Below are 20577 nucleotides of genomic sequence, written 5' to 3'. Positions count from 1 at the left end.
GCAAAGTGTGCGAGAAGGTCAGTCGAACAGTACAGTTCGAAAATGTACAGCTTCATCTCGACGGGTTTTCATTCAATGACCTTCGAGGTCATTCGCTTTGACTCGGGGATTGAAATGATTTGGATCTTCTGCGTAGCTTTTTCTTTCGTTACATAACAATGATGATGAGCAACCTAATAACATACCTGTAGGCAGGTGACGTTGGCGCAGAAGAATGGCGCAAACTTGCCACCGCAACGCTGACCTTGACATTCGTCGCACATCTGATCGTCCAGAACGTACGGTTTGACTTCGACCTGTCGGAAAGATTGCTCGTCAGTTTAGAAAAAAACAAGAGAGACATATAGGGGAAGAAAGAAAGAGAGAGAGAGAGAGAGAGAGAGAGAGAGAGAGAGAGAGAGAGAGAGAGAGAGAGAGAGAGAGAGAGAGAGAGAGAGAGAGAGAAAGAGAAAGAGAGAGAGAAAGAGAGAGAGACAGAGGCTGCTCTAGAGTGTCTCGGAACAGGAGCGGAGTTAAGCTCGTTTAATTCCCCGAGTACCATTCCGTGTCTGAAACCGATCTCACAAATCACGGACTTGCTCCGCTCTTGCTCCGAATCCCCTGCTTAGGGGAATTATTCGTTTTAAGCTTTCGAAGCATTTAAATCTCCATTAAAAACAGGAAAGAAAGAAAAAATTAAAAGAGAGAGAGAGAGAGAGAGAGAAAGAGTTGAGCTCGAACAAGTACAAATTCTTTTTTCCCTCTTCCCGGTCTCTCGTCTTTACCCTCTTGTCAATGTCGCCATGCTGCAACTGCACGAAGCGGGCCGAAATGGCAGCTATGTAGCTTTGCTGATTGCTGAAGGCGACTCTGCCGGCTCCTTTGGGGTACTTGAGCTCCGGATCGGTGTCGATGCCAGCGTAACAGACGCCGCCGTACAGCCGGTCCATGATCATGGCGAGCTCCACGGCCTTGAGCGGCCGAGGCACGCCGCCAACAAAGACAGTCTTACGCGGATCCAGCGGCATGGATGCGTCCAACACGAAATCAGCGTCGCTAAGCCGCCATGGTCTGATTTGTACAGGTTTATCCTTAATCGTGGGCGAGCTTACGCATAAGTAAAGCTTGTCCTCGTCCTGAATGCAGGCGTCTATCAACTGCTGCACCGAGCCTTCGTCCTGGAAATTCGGGCACAAAATCTAGGTTAGTCGCGGATGAACGATACGTTGAAGAATCGGCAAGGAGGGGGGAGGGAAGGAGGGATCAAAAGAGCGCAAACGAATTTCTCCCTCGATTCCCCTCGCTTCCAAAGTAGCATCATCGTACCTGGAAAAGCAGAAACGCGTAACCCTTCGGGGGGAAGTAGGATTTGCTTTCTGCCTTGTGCGGCCAATCCACCACCAGGGGACCAAATCGCCGGAAACTAGCTGTGATCTCGTCTGTCGGGGAGAGAAAGGGGAAATATTATTCTCCCGTCGCGCGAGTTCAATTTCTACAAATTATAATACGTCGCTTGACGGATTACTTTGTTGCTCGCTCAGTGCGCACTGAGAAAAAAATTGTATTAAAATTCAACAAATATTTGCTCGAATACGACTGGTGAATACATTTGTTCAATTTATTAAGCGACTAATTTCGAAAATGAACAGAGGTTCTCTGAATGTAAACTTTTTCTTGAATTTTAGAAAATAATGCTTGATTTAAATAAATGTATTCACAGTCGTATTCGAACAAATATTTGTTTCGTTTTAATACAATTTTTTCTCAGTGTGTGCGCGTGTCGGTACTTTATTTATTAATATCACACAGACACTTGTTACAGTAAATTCACTACTTCGGCGACTTCCGCCGAACGAGCGTACCTTCGTCGATGTCAGGTGGCAGGCCGCCGACGAAGACTTTCCTGGAGAAACGTTCGCCCGTTTCGCTGCCCTGGCTGTGCGGACTGCTCCGGCTCGGCGATGAGAGCGGCGCCGTCTGGGACGCGGTTATACCGCCGCCCACGCCGACGCCGACGCCGACGCCGACCCCGACGCCGACTCCGACGCCGTCCAGCTGGCTCGGCGCGTTCGGGTCCTCCAGCAAAGTAGCGCTCTGATCCTCGAGACTCGGGAAGAACGGAGATTTACCTGCGGACAGAGAAGCATCGTTCCACGTGAGTGACTCGATTATCCGGATCGCCGCGGGGAAGGGAACGCCTGACGACGTTGGATTTAACGAGGGGACGTGTGTCTTAGACCGAGTCGGAACGGAGAATTACGTGGTGGTGGGGAGCGAAGACGGGCAGAATAGCATGCAAAAATAACGGCCGTTGATAAAACGAGGCTTTTACGACGAGATTAAACGATGCCTGCGCGCTTCGCGCTTTTGCGTGACGAGCGAGTGTGAATCACGCGCGCGCGCGCGCGCGCGAGAGAGGGAGAGGGAAAGAGAGAGAGAGGGAGGGAGGGAGAGAGATCGCTATAAATCGTCCGCGGGAAATCAAGGTCCCTGGTGTCTGACATTCGTACGCTTCTGGGTACTTCATTATGCAATTGTGCGGAATCACGTAATAAGCGCGGCGGCAGGATGCGGGCAGGGGGGACAGGGGGGAGGCCAGGGCACAATCGCGTATTATGTGATACGCAGCGCGACGCAGCCGCGTGCATAATGGCAACCGATGTAACTCGCCTTCGATGTCTCTCTCCGTTGATTCCTCCCCTTCCTCTTGTCTCCTCACTCGTGGAACCGGAAGTTCGCGTGACGTACGCGTGAAATGTAGTCCCGTAAAAACGTAACGCCTCCTCACGTAATTACGCCCGGCGCAGCCTCTGGGCTCGTCGCCTGGGCACCGACTCCCAGCGGAACTTCACCTCGGCCTGCGAGAGAGGAAAAGCTCCGACGAGTCGGATCGCGCGAGCGCTCGCGAGAAAGTGCCCCCTTCGAGGGAAATAACTTTTCCTCTCGGGAACTTCCCTCCCTCGCCGCGCGCGGCATCGGCCTTCTTCCCCTCCGATCGGAGATCGCGGAAGCGCGCGCGATGGAAGTCGGTCACCCAGCGCGCGAACTCGTCCGACGTCCACGAAGAAGCGCGGAAAGGGGATACTCACTGTATCTCCTTCTGATGGGAAACCTCGCCCTTCTGATAAACGTTGCCATGCTCGCGACGACGACGACGACGACGACGACGGCGGCGACGAGGACGGCGAAGACGAGGACGACAACAGCGGTGCGTCGGGCTCGAGATACGAGAAAACGATAACGCGAGACTCGCGGTTATGCTATCTCGTCCGCGTTGGGCGCCGTTTGTTTTCTCGCTGTCGTTAAGGGAAGGGAAAAAAAAGAAGGAACGACGTTAAACAGAGAACAACGCGCATGAATGACTCCAGACACGCAGGCAGGTCAGGCAGGCCAGGCAGGCATAGCAGGCATAGCAGGCAGACGTCGCCTGTCGAAAGCGGCGAAACAAGCGAGCACGAGGCCGCTGTTGTTCTCCACGTCGCACGATGCTCACCTTCTTCCATTTCCGCACGAACGTAATAACGTACGCGCTCTCGCTCGCGAAGGCCGCGCGGCTCTCCCCGCCGCCCGCGCGATTTCGCACTCGAGCTTGCCCCCCGCACTGCCGACGCACCGCGTCCCCTGAGAGCCGTCGCGAGCTGAGACTCGAGAGTACCTCGTACAGGTGAACACTCTCGGCTGAACGAGCCGAGCGACGCCGAGCGTCGAGAGGGCTTCGCAGCCAGGAGAACGCACACCGCGCGCGTCGTCGACGCGGGCCGGCCGCGAGCGAAGAAAACTCGCAGGAGCGTTTCCGCGAATGTCGGCTGGGCTCTCGGCATCGAGGCCGACGATGTTCGCGGGAGTAACGGAGAAATAGGAACGGGTCGGGACGACGATTTCTTTTGCCCTGTTTAACGCTCGACCTGCGAAGTACGCGCGACTTTCGTACGGCGAGAGAGCCGGCGCTGCGGGGAGGCGGGAGGGACGCGGCGCGGCGGGGATTACGTAAGGACCGGGCTCGTACATACCGGGGCGTGTGCGCGACTACACCTGTAATTTCAGGTGCGAGATATTTAAGCGCGCCGCACACCGGCACCGACTCTCGGAGAAGCGCCGCGCGAAAATTGCCGCGTCGTCGAGATCTGGAAATCCCGCATCTTCAATGCCTCTGTACTCCTATTCAGCGCTAACTCGATACTCGGGAGAATCTGCGCATTAACCTCTTCCCGGCCCGTCCCGTCGCATTTAACCTGCAGCTTCGCCGAGAGCTCCGGCTCTTGCGAATCCGCAAACGACCAGTCGTGCGTTTCCTGCCATTTCGTGGCGATGACTGAGAGACTCCCGTTTCCGTACAAATGAAATCTCCATTCATCCTCCGGGATATGTAGAGAGAGAGAGAGAGAGAGAGAGAGAGAGAGAGGTTCGGAGGTTCAGGTTGGAAACCGAACCGCCGAATGTTCGCTCGCGAGACCGATCGTCATCGTCGCGGTTCTCTTCCGCACGCTCCGACTCGACAAAACGGCGCGCCACCCATGAAAAGTAATTTTGGGACAAGCGGAATCATTTTAATTTTGGAGGATTTTATTTCTATGCACGGCCTGAAGAGGATTTGTCTAGGATTAGGAGGGAAATATTATTCTTAAAGTTAGAGGGATTGTATATATAATGCAAATCTTATTGATTTTAATATAAATTTCCTCTTATCTTAGACAGATTATTTGATCTTTTTTCAAGAGGATTATTATTTATTCTTATTGTACTTTATTCTTACCGGTTATACTAATTCATTTGAAAAAAATTATTGTAATGTACAGTGCAAAGTAATATACAGAAATATAGATTCTATAGATAGATCAGGGGTTCTAGGGGTGCGAGGAAAAGTGATTGTAATTAATAATGATTCAGATAAATTCTGGAATAATCCGGCATTTTTACCATCAAATTAAAAAAAATGTTATTAAAATTATATATTTTTTACGTATCTGTACGTATATATTCATTACGTGTCACTATGCGAAGCTTGATAACATGGATAATAATTTCATAATATTAAAATGATAGTTAATTTCTATAAAACAATACTATGTAATAATAAATTACTATAAATTAACTTCTCACCTTAAAACCCCAACAACTAATTTTTACCATAAAACGTACGAATAACTTTTTGTTTGTACGGAGTGCGAAGGTTCATTAATAAAAATTTTAAGGGTGCAAAATACAAAAAAACGTTGGGAAACTCTGTTATAGATGTGCTTCTGGCTTCAGTTCTACAATAAGTAGGCACAAATGAAATAAGATCGTCATAACAAACAAATTTCCAATCGGTTTTGTTATGGACTTCATAGCTACAAAAATGTTCATCATCATAACCAATTGTACGAAACACAGTTCAAAGAAAGAAAATATTATTCAATTTCTTCCGACAGATTATAAATTGTATTTGACCAAACATGGGTAAATTATTTTCGTTATATGTTGCAGCAACACGCATATACCTTTTTCAAAAAGCCTTCCAATGTCTGGAGGTAAAGCATGACTGAACAAAAGAAGCCGCCATCCAGATCCAACATATTCCTCTTCTTATAAGAGGAAAGTTAATTCATACAAAAAGGGGGGGAGGGGGGATCCTCTTGAAATAAGAGGAAAACAGAATAATATCTAATAAATTTTCGGTGAATGCTTTACTTTAATCGCTTCATCGAAAGAGAGAATCCCTCTCCTGTAAAAGGCTTCGCTTAGAATATGACACTATGGGAAAAATCACTTCGCAGATAGAATACCTTCCTTTGGGTGAGGGATCGCCCTCTCGCTCCCGCCTGATATCTGATTTCAAATTTCGCAGCTAAAGTCCGATTCGGGCGAGAAGTCCCCTCGGCAAGAGAAAGCTTCGGCGACGTCGTGCACCGGGAGATCGCCTCGACACACGAGACTCGAAAACGACCTTGCCGCACGAGCCGAGTTCGCGCACCGGGGAATTGCGATGAACTGATATAATTCCGCCTCTCACAATAGCACCGCCGCTAACCTCCGTGTGAACGATACTTTACACTCCGTGTCGCCGTGATCGTCCTCGTCGTCTTCGGCGCTCGTGTGTACCCTCCTCGCCCTCCGCGCCTTACACGCATTAGCATAAATACTCCCGAGCGCGGGCGCGCGTCTATAATTCACCGGCGAATCGATAACACGTAAACGAACTCTCGAACTCGCGTGCGAGGATGAGTTAACGCACTCCGCGGCATCTCCTGCCGATTCCTCGCCGCGGCGGCGGCATCCTTTTCTCGGACCCTCGGAGCGTTCTGCAACGCCGTAGTACGTTAGCGATTACTCGCCTTGCGACACGGGCTTGTTCTTTTTCCTCTCTCTCTCTCTCTCTTTGATCGGAGCCCATGTCACCGCGCGACCGGCGCGTCCTCCGCCGCGCGGAAACGGCCATCAGCGATTTCGCGTCGACGAGACGGACGCGCGCCTGCGAGGTAAGTCCGAGGCGCATTTCGAAATCGGCGAATCGATCTCGCGATTTCGCCGCGTAAGAAAACTTCATTCAGACCATGATATCTGGGTCGGCTGCTCGCTCCGGTGCTTCGACGGCAGTTTCAAGAGTGAGGGCCCGTGGCGAAATCGAAGCAGCAAAAATGTAACGCGGATCTTATCGGGCTGCGGGCGGTGCCTGTGTCATCTCGGACTAATTCGCACTCCCCCGCCCCTCTCTCTCTCTCTATATCCATCCATCTATCTGCCTCTTACCGAGTTTTCCGAAGGGACTCCGCGACTCGCGTTTTTATCGAGTTAGGCGATCCACCGCAGCGTCGACTTTCACGAAACGCAAACGTCCAGCGGCCGAAAGTCGCAGAAACCGGCTCGCTGAGAAGCCGAAGCGCGCGCCGTCTCGTTCGTCTCGTTTCTCAATGAACAAACGTCCGCTCGCACACGAAGGAGAACGGAGCTCCTCGTCCCCGGCTGGACCTCGGCTCGGCGACGTCCGCTCGCGGGAGACCGATCGCCGTCTTCGTCGTCGCGGTTTTCTCCCGCACGCTCTGATTCGACAAAACGGGAATCGTCCTCTCGCTCCTGCCGTATCAAATTTAAAAGTTCGTCGGAGGAGAGCTGAAAGCCGTCGATGGCGCGGCTCCGCTCGTCTCTCTCTCTCTTTCTCTCTCTCTTGGACACGCGTCCTACACTATCGGGATCAATGACTTTCTCATCTCGCCTTAGCGTCGTGCGCACGTAAGTAAGCTTACGTTGCTTCCAACCCGCCAGGGACTCGCCGCCAGTCGAAACGCGACAGGCATTTTTCCGTCGCGCCGCGCCACGTCGAGTGGCTGGCTCGCCGTCGCGCTTGCTTTCCTTGATTCCCATAAATTTGCACGGCGAAAATCACTCCTTCGGCTCCCCTTCGCTCGCTCGCGCTCGTAATCATACCGTAGCCGAGCCCCTGTGCGCACCACCTTAGCGTATCACACGCAGGGGGAAACACAGGGAAAGGCCCGCTAAGAGGGTGAGAAAGGGCGAGGGGATGGAGGCGAGCGGAGGAAAGCAGCGACAACGGCGACGAGGACTACGACGCGATGATGACGCGCATTCAATCTGATTGCCAGGACTAGGGAAGGAGGAAGAGGGACGGAGGGAGGAGGGAGGGGAAATAGAGAGAAGGGCGAGGTAGAGAGCGGGGGCGTTTGTGTCGTTTGCCGTCTCTCTCACCGTAAAACGGATACGGAATGTCTCTCCCCGGCACGGCACCGCGCGGCACGAAGATGAAAATTCGTAGGATGATGAAGAGACGACGCCGCGTGCCGATTGTCCGCGAGACGTAGAAACGCGCCTGGACTGGCAGGTGCACGTCTCGCATCCGCGCATGAGCGGTCGATCTCTCGTTTGCAAAATTCCAGGGAGAATTGCGCGCAGGGTCGATATCTTTAAAGAGCCTAAAACGTCATGGCGTCAAATGGCGAGCGAGCTCGACATTTTCCGCAGGATACTTTGGGCGCTTCAAAAACGTCCAAACTATTTCTCTATGGAAAGTCACGGGGAGTACTCTGTAATAAATCTCCGAAGGGGCGAGCAAAATTCCGACCAGTTTTTCCAAATTTCACCAACGGCAGGCTAATTTCACGTATACGCGCCTTTTACTCCCGATGAATCCTGAAACGCGTCGTGTTCGTCCGTTCGGACTCTAAAATGAGATTCCCGGCCGCGATTTCGATATACCTTCTGCTCAAAAAGTACCCGAAATTGGCCGATAAAACACGAAATGTTCAATTATTCAGGTAAATTTATTTTGTCGCCTCCAAAATAGTTTCTGCTCAACACTCCACCATTCTGTGCAATACACACATATGCCAACGCTTGATCCAATCTTCCGAATACTTTTCATAAGCCGATTTTGGTATGACCTCGAGTTTCTTCAGCGAATTCTCTTTTACCGCCTCAGTCGTCTGAAGACGCTTTCCACGAAGCGGTAATTTGTGTTTTGGGAAGAGAACAAAGTCACAGGATGCGATATCTGGCGAGTACAGTGCTTGCGGAATGATGTCAGTCGAGTGCTTGGCCAAATAATCACGTATGAGAAGCGATGTGTGCGATGGTACATTCTCGTGATGCAAAATCTATGAGTTGCCTTTCCACAAATCGGACTCTTCCTACGAATTTGTTTATTCAAACGCTTCATGACGCCCATAAGTAGTAATGTTTATCAACTGTTTCGCCCTCCGGAGAGAATTCTGAATGCACGACGCCGCGACAATCAAAGAAAACGGCCGGCATTGCCTTAATTTTTCACCGACTTTGACCTTGGTCTCTTGAGTTTGCCTCATTTTCGCAGCGCCACTCCGAAGATTGTCGACTGGTTTCGTTATCATATTCATAAACCCACGTCTCGTCACCAGCAATGACGCGTTGCATAAATGTTTCGTCGGCAGACGCTTGAACAATCGTTTCTTCGGCCAGATCTTTGCGGTATTCTTTCTGCAAAGAATTCAGCTGTTTCGGCAACAGTCGTGCTGCAACGCGTCTCGTGCCCAAAACTTTGGTCAAAATGGTATAGACGGGGCCACTTGATATGTCAAGCTCGGCAGCAATCTCTCTTTCGCTCACACGGCAATTTTCAAGCGCTAACTTCTTCATTCTTTTGACGTTTTCGTCGATATTTGGGACATGGATGGGCGACCAGGACGAGGCAAGTCTTCGACAGCTGTACGACCCTCTTTGAACAATTTACACTATCCATACACCTGTTTTTTCGAGATACAGCTATCCCCATACGCTTTTTGTAGCATTTTCAACGCGTCGGCGCAAAAAATTTTGTTGAACACGCAAAATTCAAGGCAAACCTTTTGCTTCGCGATATTCGACATCGTAAAAATCGCAGATGGTACCTGAAGTCGACTGACACAAACATCTGCCACGAACAAACTAATCGGCAGATCGCGCTCTAATTCTGAAAATATGGAAGTTAAGTACAGAGATACCAACGTAGCTACAAAAGGATTTGGAAATATCATAAACGCGCGTCATTTAAATGAGGAATTCCGGAATACTTTTTGAATAGAAGCTACAATGTACGAATAATTTTCTATTATATTATGTATGCAAAAGTTTAAATTCTTTTTTCAACCGTACAATATAATTATTTTATATTGAAATATTTTCCCGTCGTTTGGTGTTTTTGTAGGGAGTTGGTATTGAACTTTCTAAAACGGCATTCATGATGATTCATTGGTGCACGTAATCTTAAAAATAACAGTTGATACATGAACATGGGAAAAATTCACAAGCTCGGAGAATGCCGCATAAATTGTCGCAAAACGGCATCATCCGCCGATTGAGCCGACTGTGTTTCACTGCTTTCAAGACAGCGCAAGAAAAATTTTTTTATCTAAAATTGTGACTGTCGATGAAAAGTGGATCATGTATGATCATTCTAAACGCAGATGTTCGTGGGTCGTCGGATAGAATATTACGCAAAACTAAATGCGGCGTCCAATATAAAGTTTCCCGTCGCTCGCTGCGTCAACTGTTATCTTTAAGCTTATCTGCACCAATGAATCATAATGCGTGGAATTTTAAAAAGTTCAATAGCATCCTTAGAAAAACACAAAACAGCGGGGGAATATTTCAATTTAAGATTTAATGACATAAGAGAGCAGGAAATAAGAACTAAAACATTTGCATACATCTAATAATTCTCAATCGGGTCCTCGTCGGGCTGAAGAGCCGCTAATGATAATTAAATACCGTCGACCACGTGAACGACGTCAGTTTCGAGTTCAAAAGTCCAAGAAAGGGCGCAGATAGGGAAGCGGTCAAAATTGCAACCGATGGCGGTCTAATATGCGATCACCCAAGAAAAAGCAATTTCATTTGCAAAATGATTTTTCCCATAGTTTCATATTCTATGCGAAGCCTTCTACAGAAAAAGCATTCCTCTTTCGATAAAGCGATTAAAGTGAAGCATTCATCGAAAATTTATCAGATATTATTCTAACTACTTTCCTCTTATTTCAAGAGCATCCCCTCTTATATCAATTAACTTTTCTCTTGTGTGAAGAGGAATATGTTGATTCAAATGTCAGCTTCTTTTGTTCAGTCACGCTCTACCTCCAGACATGAACGAATAAATAACCATACGCTTATGGGTCAGAATATTTGGAACGCTTTTTAAAAAAGGTACGCGTGTTACTGCAACATATAACGAAAATAATTTACCCATGTTTGGTCAAATACAATATATAATCTATTGCAAGAAATTAAACAATATTTTCTTTCTTTTAACTGCGTTTCGTACAATTGATTATGATGAACATGTTTGTAGCTATGAAGTCTGTAACAAAACAGGAAATTTGGAAATTTGTTTGTTATGATGATCTCATTTCATTCGTGTCTACTTATTGTAAAACTGGAGTAACCAAAAGTACATCCATATACAAGGTGTTTCAGACCACCCGGGTCATCCGACTTTTTCGTAAATGCGACATTTTAGAGAAAAATGTTTCAGACAAAATTTGTAGGGCTTCAAAGGATCTATTTACTGACGCTATGAATTTGACCTTGGGATAACCTTGGAAAGCCCAGTCAAGACCAACGTAAAAATCCTAAATGGAAACCCCAATTTTTTATTGCTCTGCTTTCTCTCACCAATTAATTTGGACAACTTCTGTCTAAAACATTTTTTTAATTGCCTAATATTTTTTTAGATATTTAAGGAAAATTTGATAACTTTTTGAATATTCAACTTGCGATATCTCGCCGATTATTTGTCGGAAGGAAAAAAATGGTACGAGACTTTTTTGCTGTATTTAGTCTCAGGGATATATTTTTACAATAGCGCCCTGACTTTTATTAACTTATTGACTTTTGGAAACTTTAAAGTCACCAAATCAACCAAAATCAGGGCGCTGTTGGAACAATATATTCTTGAGACTAAATAGAGCAATAAAGTCTAGTACCACTTTTTCTTGTGGCGTTTACGAAAAAGTCCCGGTGACCCGGATGGTCTGAAACACTCCGTATATGTATTACTTTTCGCTATATACATTATAATAATTTTTTCAAATTAACTAGCACAACCAGGAAAGATGACAGTACAGCAAGACTAAATGATAATCCTCTTAAAGAAAGATTAAATAATCTGTGTGTAAGAGGAAATTTATACTAAAATGAATAAGATTTGTATTATACATACAACATATAATCCTTCTAACTTTACGAACAATATGTTTATAATATTTTCCTCTTGATTTATAGAGGAATCCTTTCGAGGCCATAAAGTAAGAGTAAAATTCTCTAAAAGTCAGACGATCCCGCCTGCTCTGAAATTACTTTACTTTTCGGTGATATATTTCGCGGTGGCAAAAGTTAAACTTGAACGTCGACCGCGCCGAGCGCAACGACGCGGCCGCCACGGCGCGCTCCGGCGCGCACAATGCGTTCTAATTCTGCCTCGGACACTCGTTACGTAACATCGTCGCGCTGAATAATACGCGACGCTCGCGTGAATCTAAAATCGGACGAGCCGACTCGTCGTCTCGTTACGTATCGAAGAATTTGTATGCGCCGGACGCGGAGGGACAGACACGGCCGACGCTCGTGTGCCAACGACATCGCCTTCCTCTTCTTCTTCTTTTCTTCTTCTTGCCAATCTCAGCCGGCACGAAAGAAAGCTGCAACCTTGCCATTTTCGGGGAACGGCGGAAGAAAGGAGCTCCGGACGCGAGCGCGAGAACGCGATCTACGTGATCCAACGACGTTACAACGCGCGACCGCGCGCGATCATGTAACGCTATTTGCGCGAATCTCCGTTGCCGGGGTGATTTATCGCGCAATTTATTTGACCGCGAGCGCAGCGATGCTCTCTCACGTAGGTGCGTCCCGAGCGCGATTCGCGCGAGCGACTGATTTATTTTGGCGCTCGCGCGCGAGTAAGGGAGAGAGACAGAGAGAGAGAGCAGCATGCGCGGCGCTTCTCAAGCGTCCGCGTTTAATTACGTATTTGCGTAAATTAAGCGCGTCAACACGGAGTCACGTCGATATGTTATTAATTATTCATATCGCGCGGTTACCGTTATTAGCTGTATTTATTAATCGCGTAGCGGCGCTGTCGCCGTACGTTATGTCCGAGAAGTGATCTATCGATAGCGGCCACGAGACTCCTCGCCGTCGCTTTTTCGACTCGCCGACGGCCGGCAGAATTCTCAGTTTCCGCGTTGCAATTTCACCCACTCGTCGTCGTCGTCGTCGTCGTCGTCGTCGTCGTCCTTCTCCTCCTCGTTCCCCTCCTTCTCCTTAGCGGAGGATCGATTACGGCCCCGAGGACGCGGAGATAGATAGGTTGATAGGAGAGAAAGAGACAGAGAGAAGGGGAGAAAGGACGGTTCTAGGTTTAAGTTCTCCCGCTTCACGATCCGCCATCAATCATTCTGCGACTTTTCCGGAAGCCTCGGTCGTGAGGGGGACCGCGAGGAGAGGACGACTACTGTCGCCCGGTGTAATTTTAGAGTACGACCGACCGACCGACCGGCAGAAGCCTCTCCTTCGTGCCGAGCATCGACGTGACGTCGCACGACGACGACGACGACGACGACGACGACGACGACGTGAAGCCACGTCGTCATCAACCGAGTAATGGAATTAGGCTTGCAGATTTTCTCGAGCGGCGGGGAAATCCCGCCCGTTATCCTCTCGTAAAAATATTACGCCGCAGTTCTGCCGCTCGAATCGATCAGCGCTTCCTCTCCTCTCCTCTCCTCTCCTCTCCTCTCCTCTCCTCTCCTCTCCTCGTGGTGTCCCGGAACGGGAAGCGACAGTTTGCGCGAGTCTATCGCAAGACCCGTCGTCCCGAAGTCGGCAGCCGAGCCGAGCCGGAAGTCATCGCGTTTCCCGGACGCGATCGGGAAATCATGTCGAGATGAACAACGCGTGCGGCGGGAACAAACGCGGCTGTGCAAACGCCGGCTGTTTGAGTTACAATGTTACCCAAAAGCGCACACACGGGCGTACGCGCGTCGCGACGCACGGTACGCGGCGTTACGAAATTTACGGCGTGATAGTCGACGAGAGAGAGAGAGAGCGAGAGAGAGAGAGAGAGAGAGAGAGAGAGCGAGCGAGCGAACGGAGCGAAACGGGAAACGGTCGGGTCGCAGTCGTTCGGCCTGCGGCTGCACTCGTTCGGATCGTTTATTTATAGGACGAAGGAGGATAATATCGGTCAGCGCGGGATATAGGTCACGTCGATACTCGAGCGAGCGCCGACCGGGGCGGCGGAGGGCGGGGCGGGGCGGGGCAGGAGCGGGGTGGACGGGGAGAAGGGTCGGGGAGTTATGGGAGATTATATATCTTTGCGGTCGCGTGTCGCCGAGACGATCGGGTGATCCGCTCGTTCGGCGTGAAAGCGATCGGGAAACGCGTCGCGTCGCGGCTAGAAACTCCGCGGAGCAGATCGCCGCGCTCTCGCGCCTCTAATCCTTTTAATTAATTCGCCGGAATATTTCTCTCTCTCTCTCTCTCTCTCTCTCTCTTCTCTCTTCTCTCTCTCTCTCTCTCCCTCGCTGCTCTCCGCTGCGGTCGCCGGTCGTTCCAGGCGCGATGCGGTAAAACGGCGCGTGCGCTCGACTGCGGGGGCAACTTTCGAAACGTGTCCGCGCGTCGAGGGGAAAACGACGGCGAACGGGATTAAGTCGCGTGCAATTTGCCGTTGCATTTTTGGCGGCTCGCTGGCGAGACATTTACGCGTTCCGAGCCGAGATCGGAGAGATGCGTTCGCGCGGAAATGTCCGCTCGCTCATCTCGTCTGCCCGAAAAAAGTATTCTATTTGTAACGTGATTTCTGCCATAGCTTCATATTCTATGCGAAGCCTTTTACAGAGGAAGGATTCTTGTTTCTACGAAGCGATTAAAGTGAAGCATTCGTCTAAAATTTATTAGATATTATTCTGCTTTCCTCTTGTTTCAAGAGGATTTCAAGAGAACATTCGTGGGTGGTCCTCGGACAGGCTTCAATGCGAAACTAAATGCAGCGCCGAATATAAAATTTCCCTGACTGTACCAACTATTACTTTTAAGGTTATGTGTACCAATGAATCATAATGCGTGGCGTTTTAAAAAGTTCAATAGCATCTTTAGGAAAACACGAAACGGCGGGAGAATATTTCAATTAAAGATTTAATGACATAAGAGAGCAGAAAATAAGGACTAAAACATTTGCATACATCTAATAACTCCCAATCGGATCCTCTCGTCGGGCTGAAGAGCCGCTAATAATAATTAAATACCGTCGACCACGTGAACGACGTCAGGTTCGAGTTCAAAAGTTCAAGAAAGGGCGCAGATAGGGAAGCGGTCAAAATTGCAACCGATGGCGGTCTAATATGCGATCACCCAAGAAAAAGCAATTTCATTTGCAAAATGATTTTTCCCATAGTTTCATATTCTGTGCGAAGCCTTTTACAGAAAAAGGATTGCTCTTTCGACAAAGCGATTAAAGTGAAGCATTCATCGAAAATTTATCGGATATTATTCTAACTACCTTCCTCTTATTTTAAGAGCATCCCCTCTTATATCAATTAACTTTTCTCTTGTGTGAAGAGGAATATGTTGATTCAAATGTCAGCTTCTTTTGTTCAGTCACGCTCTACCTCCAGACATGAACGAATAAATAACCATACGCTCATGGGTCAGAATATTTGGAACGCTTTGTAAAAAAGGTATGCGTGTTGCTGTAACATATATAACGAAAATAATTTACCCATGTTTGGTCAAATACAATTTATAATCTATTGCAAGAAATTGAATAATATTTTCTTTCTTTTGACTGTGTTTCGCACAATTGGGTATGATGAACATTTTTGTAGCTGTAAAGTCCATAACAAAACCGATTGGAAATTTGTTTGTTATGACGATCTTATTTCATTTGTGTCTACTTATTGTAGAACTGCAGCCAGAAGTACATCTATGTATATATTACTTTTCGCTATGCATTATAATAATTTTTTCAAATTAATCAGTTTAACCCGGAAGAGAATAAAGTACAGTAAGTATAAATAATAATCCTCTTAAAAAAAGATTAAACAATCTGTGTATAAGAAGAAATCTATATTAAAACCCTCTTGAAGCCATATATATAGGAATAAAATCCTCTAAAATTTAGATGATTTTGCTTGTTCTTAAATTACTTTTTTCTGGGTGTCCCGTCCTTCTCTCTCTCTCTCTCTCTCTCTCTCTCTCTCCCTCTCTCTCTCTCTGTCTCTCTCCTCTTGGCCGGCCGTTGAAACGCGACGACGAGGTGGATGCAGGTGGACTTAATTTCGTGTAAACCTACTTTGCGAGCGTTATCAAGCGGAATTCCACCGAAGCAAGACTCATGAGAGGAGAGTTCTCTGCTCGCGCAGGATGCTCGCGCGCGCGCGCGTGCGTTTTCGCTCGCGGTCAGGGCAGCGGCACAGGTCGCCGGTGCAACATTCAATTTGCGAACAAGTTCCCGGCCGCTTTGCGCAACTCTACTCGCATTACCGTTATCGGACTGCAACTGCAATTGCCGTGGCCCCAAGGCTGCTGCGCCATCGTCATTCGTCCGGCAACTCCGAATTCCCCGCAAACCGCAGAATTTCGAGCAGTCCCCGCGTCCCGGCCCGGATCGTGATCGATGACGTAAAGCTTGCCGTGACGTAAGAGGGGCGCGGAGCGGGGCAGGGCGGGCTGCAGGACGCGTTCCTCTATTACGGGTCAACAAATTCGGATCTGTAGGTCGCATACCAGAGAGAGCTCGAGGAGAGCCGTAGCGCCGCGCGAGGAACGTGACTGGCAATGGCGCGCTATCGATTAGTAGCGCGCGGCCGGGGCCCAGGCCCGGGCCTCGATTTGCCATCAATCATCCCGTAGCGCCGAGCGGGGTGCTTCGATCGTCAAGGGCGAGGCCGACCGACCGGTTCATTCCCGGGGAATGCGCGTTTGTGCGGGAGGCGTCGCTCTCTCGAGAGCTCGATTTGTCGTCGCGCGATTGCTTTCGCTCGATAAACGCGCGGTTACCTTTTCCTTCCTTCCTTCCTGCCTCCCTCCCTCCCTCCCTTCCTCCCTCCCTCCCTTCCGCCCAAGCCGCGAAGCTCCGTGCAACGACAGCACCCGCGTGAGACTTCGCGATGGACGCCAATTTCTTCTTGGCAAAGCCAAACTGCCAATGCTGCTAGCCGCGAAGGGGAGGGAGGGGGGGAGCAAAGAGCTGCATAATTGATAACTGTCTCTCCTACTTTCTGTATCGCATTTTCCGGCAAGCTCGCCGCTGAATGGAAAACGCGGCGATTCGCTTTGATTTAACTCGACCGCATCGGAATACCGGGTTGGCGTGCGGTAGAGAGAGAGAGAGAGAGAGAGAGAGAGAGAGAGAGAATGGCTGAAGCGACTCTAAGACTCGAGAGAGCCGCGCACACGTTCGCGTTCCGGGCTTCCGGGGCGGGCCGAGATCCGTCCGGGGGTGAGACACGTAGGTGGATATCGCTCGCGGCCGCGGATGCGCACGAGGCAAGATACGTGCAAGTGTCTTCCGGTTTACGGTGTGCGGTTCGCAACGTGCTCGCCTCCGTGAGCGTGCGTGTCCGTGTGTGATAGACGGAGCGCGGCTAGGGAGACTTTCGAGCCCGGTTGGTTCGGCACTCTAATCCCGGCGCCTTTACCCGGTTTTCACCCCTTACCACCCTCTACCACCTCCACCGTCGTCGTCGCCGCACCCCGCTGAGCGTCTTCTATCGATTTACCGTGCACCGAGTGCAGCTCGCTCTCGGCTACGCTGCACACCGGGCCGGACTCGCGAAAGCCTGGCGAGGCGCACCTACTCTCTTGTCGGTTCCGTGACAACAGAGAGGCACTCTGGAGTGGAGAGAAAATGGGGAAAAGAGAGAGAGAGAGAGAGAGGGACAGAGGAGAGCGCTCGCCGAATAACGTCCTTATCTTCGTAGAAAACGGACGAGCGTCGGTGAAATAGTCCGGTGCGCTTGGGAGGGAAGCTGCGCGGATCCTCTTTGTGCTTTGCAGGCAAAATATAGCAATTAGCGGAAAGCCGAATATCGGGATGAAAACATTCGGTCCGAAGGCGATTACTCATAAACAGAAGATTAACTTTCCAATTGTCAAGAAAAATTATTGGTTGAACAATCCGTTGGGGAATGCGAGATACAAGGAAACTGATAGCGCCGTTCGATTCTATTGATAACAATACAAAGGGAGAAACTACATAGACCGTCCATGTGCTGGACAATTTTTTTCTCAACCCTACTTATTAATAAAAGAAAAAAATGTTTCAGTGGGTTAAGCTGTCTTCTACCGTCGGCATTTGCATCAACCAATATGCAGCACGAGGAGAGGTTGCACGGTCGGATTTTGCATATCAATTAAATTAATAACGTCGTCTTCTTTCCGCCTCGAAGCTATAAAACTTTCGTCTGAAACATTTTTGTCCGCCGCTCTTAGTTTTCGAGATACTCGGCAGGATTTAAAAAGACGAATACGTTCTTCTTATCTTATAAAATTCGATTTCTCTCACGGTCGCAGGTGGTCGCAGCTAATCATGATGGAATAATGGAGGCAGATGCTTACTGAGTAGTGTACAATGTGTAAAAGTTTGTGAACTTTTAAGAATCTTTTGGCACCTCTACGAATACAAGAATCCAGAACGATAAGTCGTCAATTACAAAAATACATGTCTCATAGAGAAAAAATGCTGCAAGTGCCCTGCTTCCTTCGTCAGGTTTCTACTAATTGATTCCCCTAAGTGGAATATTTACTTGAACTAACAATAATTAAAACATTACGACAAAATAATGGACACAGATATGACTATATGTAGCAAGCTTCTCGCTATTCCTCAGACACGTGTACTTATGGATTGGTATATCTTACTTTATACGAACAAAAGATACATAATTACGTTGTTATCATTTAGTTAGACTCTATTACTATAATTTCTAATCATTAGTTTGTCTCAATTAAAGGAAAAAAAAAAAACGTCGTCCCACCGTGCGGCGCCTTAGAATTGTAAAACGCGAGATTCGACTTTCGTCGAACAACGCGGACGTAACTCTCACGTAGCGCCGCCTCTGGACCGATTTATGCGACTGCTAATACACGAGCGACCAAGCGATGCGGAGAGTCTACGTGGTAAAGTTGTGAAAATTCTAAGAGTCTCGCAGGCGCGAATTATTCCCGAGGACTCCCGTCGTCGACTCCGACTCGCCGTAGCGGACTAAACGCGCCTCCACACGCTCTTCACGACTGAATAGCCCGGGCACAGGGAAAATTTTGCGGAAAATGGGAAAATAAACGAGATGACACAGTCGATGCGTCGGCGACGGGCAAACCGGTCGCGCGCGCTTCCGCCAACGTTTCCGCGAACCGGTGCTGAACTGTCCCTCTTCATGGAGAACCGATTTTCCTTCCTTCAGAATTTTTCCCATCTCACGCAAGCGCCGGGTTACGGTGCTTTGTGATTAACATGTAACCCTTTCGCAAGTTCTACACTCGACTGAGTCGAGGATCTTCTTGCGATAAAAGACAAGAAAAAAATGGGAAAGGAAAAGGAAAAATGGGAAATTTGTATTTTAACTAATATTTTAACTAAAACTCGCATTTTAACTGTACCGGAATGCCGTAGGTTGTTATTCTCAAGTAATGTACATCGAAAAGTTTACACCCGTATGTTATGAATAAATAAATAAATAAATAAATAATATTTCCAAGTCATCCGAACTCAACTCTTGCTGTCGCCCGGCACGCTCCTTGTCTTTCAAGTCAAAATCGCCACTTTTAAGGCCGGTTGTTCCAACTTCTTGCTAAGTTAACTGATAGTTAAATCATATGTTTGTCTTCGTTTTTCCTTCAACTTAGACAAAAACAGAGATATGATTTAACTATCAGTTAACTTACCACGAAGTTGGAACAATTGGTCCGTAAAGCGTCAAAACCACTCACGACATGAACTTTCAACTACCGTTCCCTCACCACAAGTTTCGTAAATGATTCCGGTGGCTTCGGCAGTTATTTCGCGCTGATGAAGTGAGAAAAACATACAATAACGGGTATGCGTCTTGCCGGCTTCTATCTTCATGCGAATTAAAAATGTTTGTGTCAATGAATGTGACTTATTATGCATTATCAGTTTCTGCGCTAGTTGACCGATACTGACATAATGATCGGTATTCATAATTAGGTTTCATATTTAAGACCGTCTTAAGTTCACTTCCAGATACTTCGTAGCCGATAAAATAATTTGTATAACATCTGAAGAATTTAAGACGGTCTTAAGGGGTCTTAGGCCACTTTGGACAAGTCAAAATCACTGCCATTTTCAGGAATTATTTCTGAGGACATAAAAGAAGTACAAAAATGAAAATAAGGTATTTATCAAGCAACTTTAAGAGAAAAAAAGTATTTTGTAAATATTTTAAACAAAATGACGGCGTTGAAGCCAAGACTTTTTGACCGACGCTTTCAGCGGTATTCCGTCTCACGGCTACAGCATTGGACGTAAAATAAAAACGAAAAAAATTTTATTATGTAAATGCTAGAAACTGAAGAAATACATATGGCGAAATATTAAAAAAAACCCTTCTTTCGCAATTGACACTTTTGCACGAAATTTTTAGGTCAAAATATGAAAATTTTTTCAAGTGTTTACCATTTCCAGAAAAATAAATATTTCTCAATATTTATATCTAAATATTTATATCTAATATTTATATCTAATATTTATATCTAAATATTTACACTTCTACAGCTTCTGGCATCTAGATAATAAAAATCTTTTCGTTTCTGTTTTACGTGCAATGCTGTAGCCATGAGACTAAACACCGCCGAGAGCGTCTGTCAAAAAGGGCTCACAGTATCTCGGCTTCAACACCGCCATTTTGTTAAAAATATTTACAAAAAAGAAATACTTTTCTCCCTTAAAGAGTTTCTTAATAAATACTTTATTTTCCTTTTTATATTTCTTTTGTTATGTTATCAGAAAAAATTCCCGGAAATGACTGATTTTGACCCGTCCAAGGTGGCCTAACTTCTTAACCCTTTGAAGCACGTATTTTTCAGAAAATCCGAATCACATGAAAATTTATATACGGGTATATACGGGGGGTTTCT

The 20577-nt window shown here is 47.5% G+C and overlaps 1 protein-coding gene across 3 annotated transcripts in view; it reads right to left on the bottom strand.

Moving 5' to 3' along the window:
* Positions 1-20577, bottom strand: part of orb2 (cytoplasmic polyadenylation element-binding protein orb2) — a 262489-nt gene that overhangs the window by 6816 nt on the left and 235096 nt on the right. For all 3 annotated transcript variants that reach the window (XM_025304151.1, XM_025304150.1, XM_025304152.1), the window contains exons 6-9: positions 1842-2108; positions 1306-1418; positions 765-1157; positions 186-296 (exon numbers count right to left, since the gene is read on the bottom strand). In XM_025304151.1, the coding sequence (XP_025159936.1) occupies positions 186-296; positions 765-1157; positions 1306-1418; positions 1842-2108 (884 nt within the window). The remainder of the gene's footprint in view (positions 1-185; positions 297-764; positions 1158-1305; positions 1419-1841; positions 2109-20577) is intronic.

This window comes from Harpegnathos saltator, unplaced genomic scaffold (assembly GCF_003227715.2).
Source record: "Harpegnathos saltator strain DR-91 unplaced genomic scaffold, Hsal_v8.6 scaffold59, whole genome shotgun sequence".
NCBI classification, from domain to species: Eukaryota; Metazoa; Arthropoda; class Insecta; order Hymenoptera; family Formicidae; genus Harpegnathos; species Harpegnathos saltator.
Note: the sequence above shows the minus strand (reverse complement) of the source record. Positions and strands in the feature narration are given on the sequence as shown.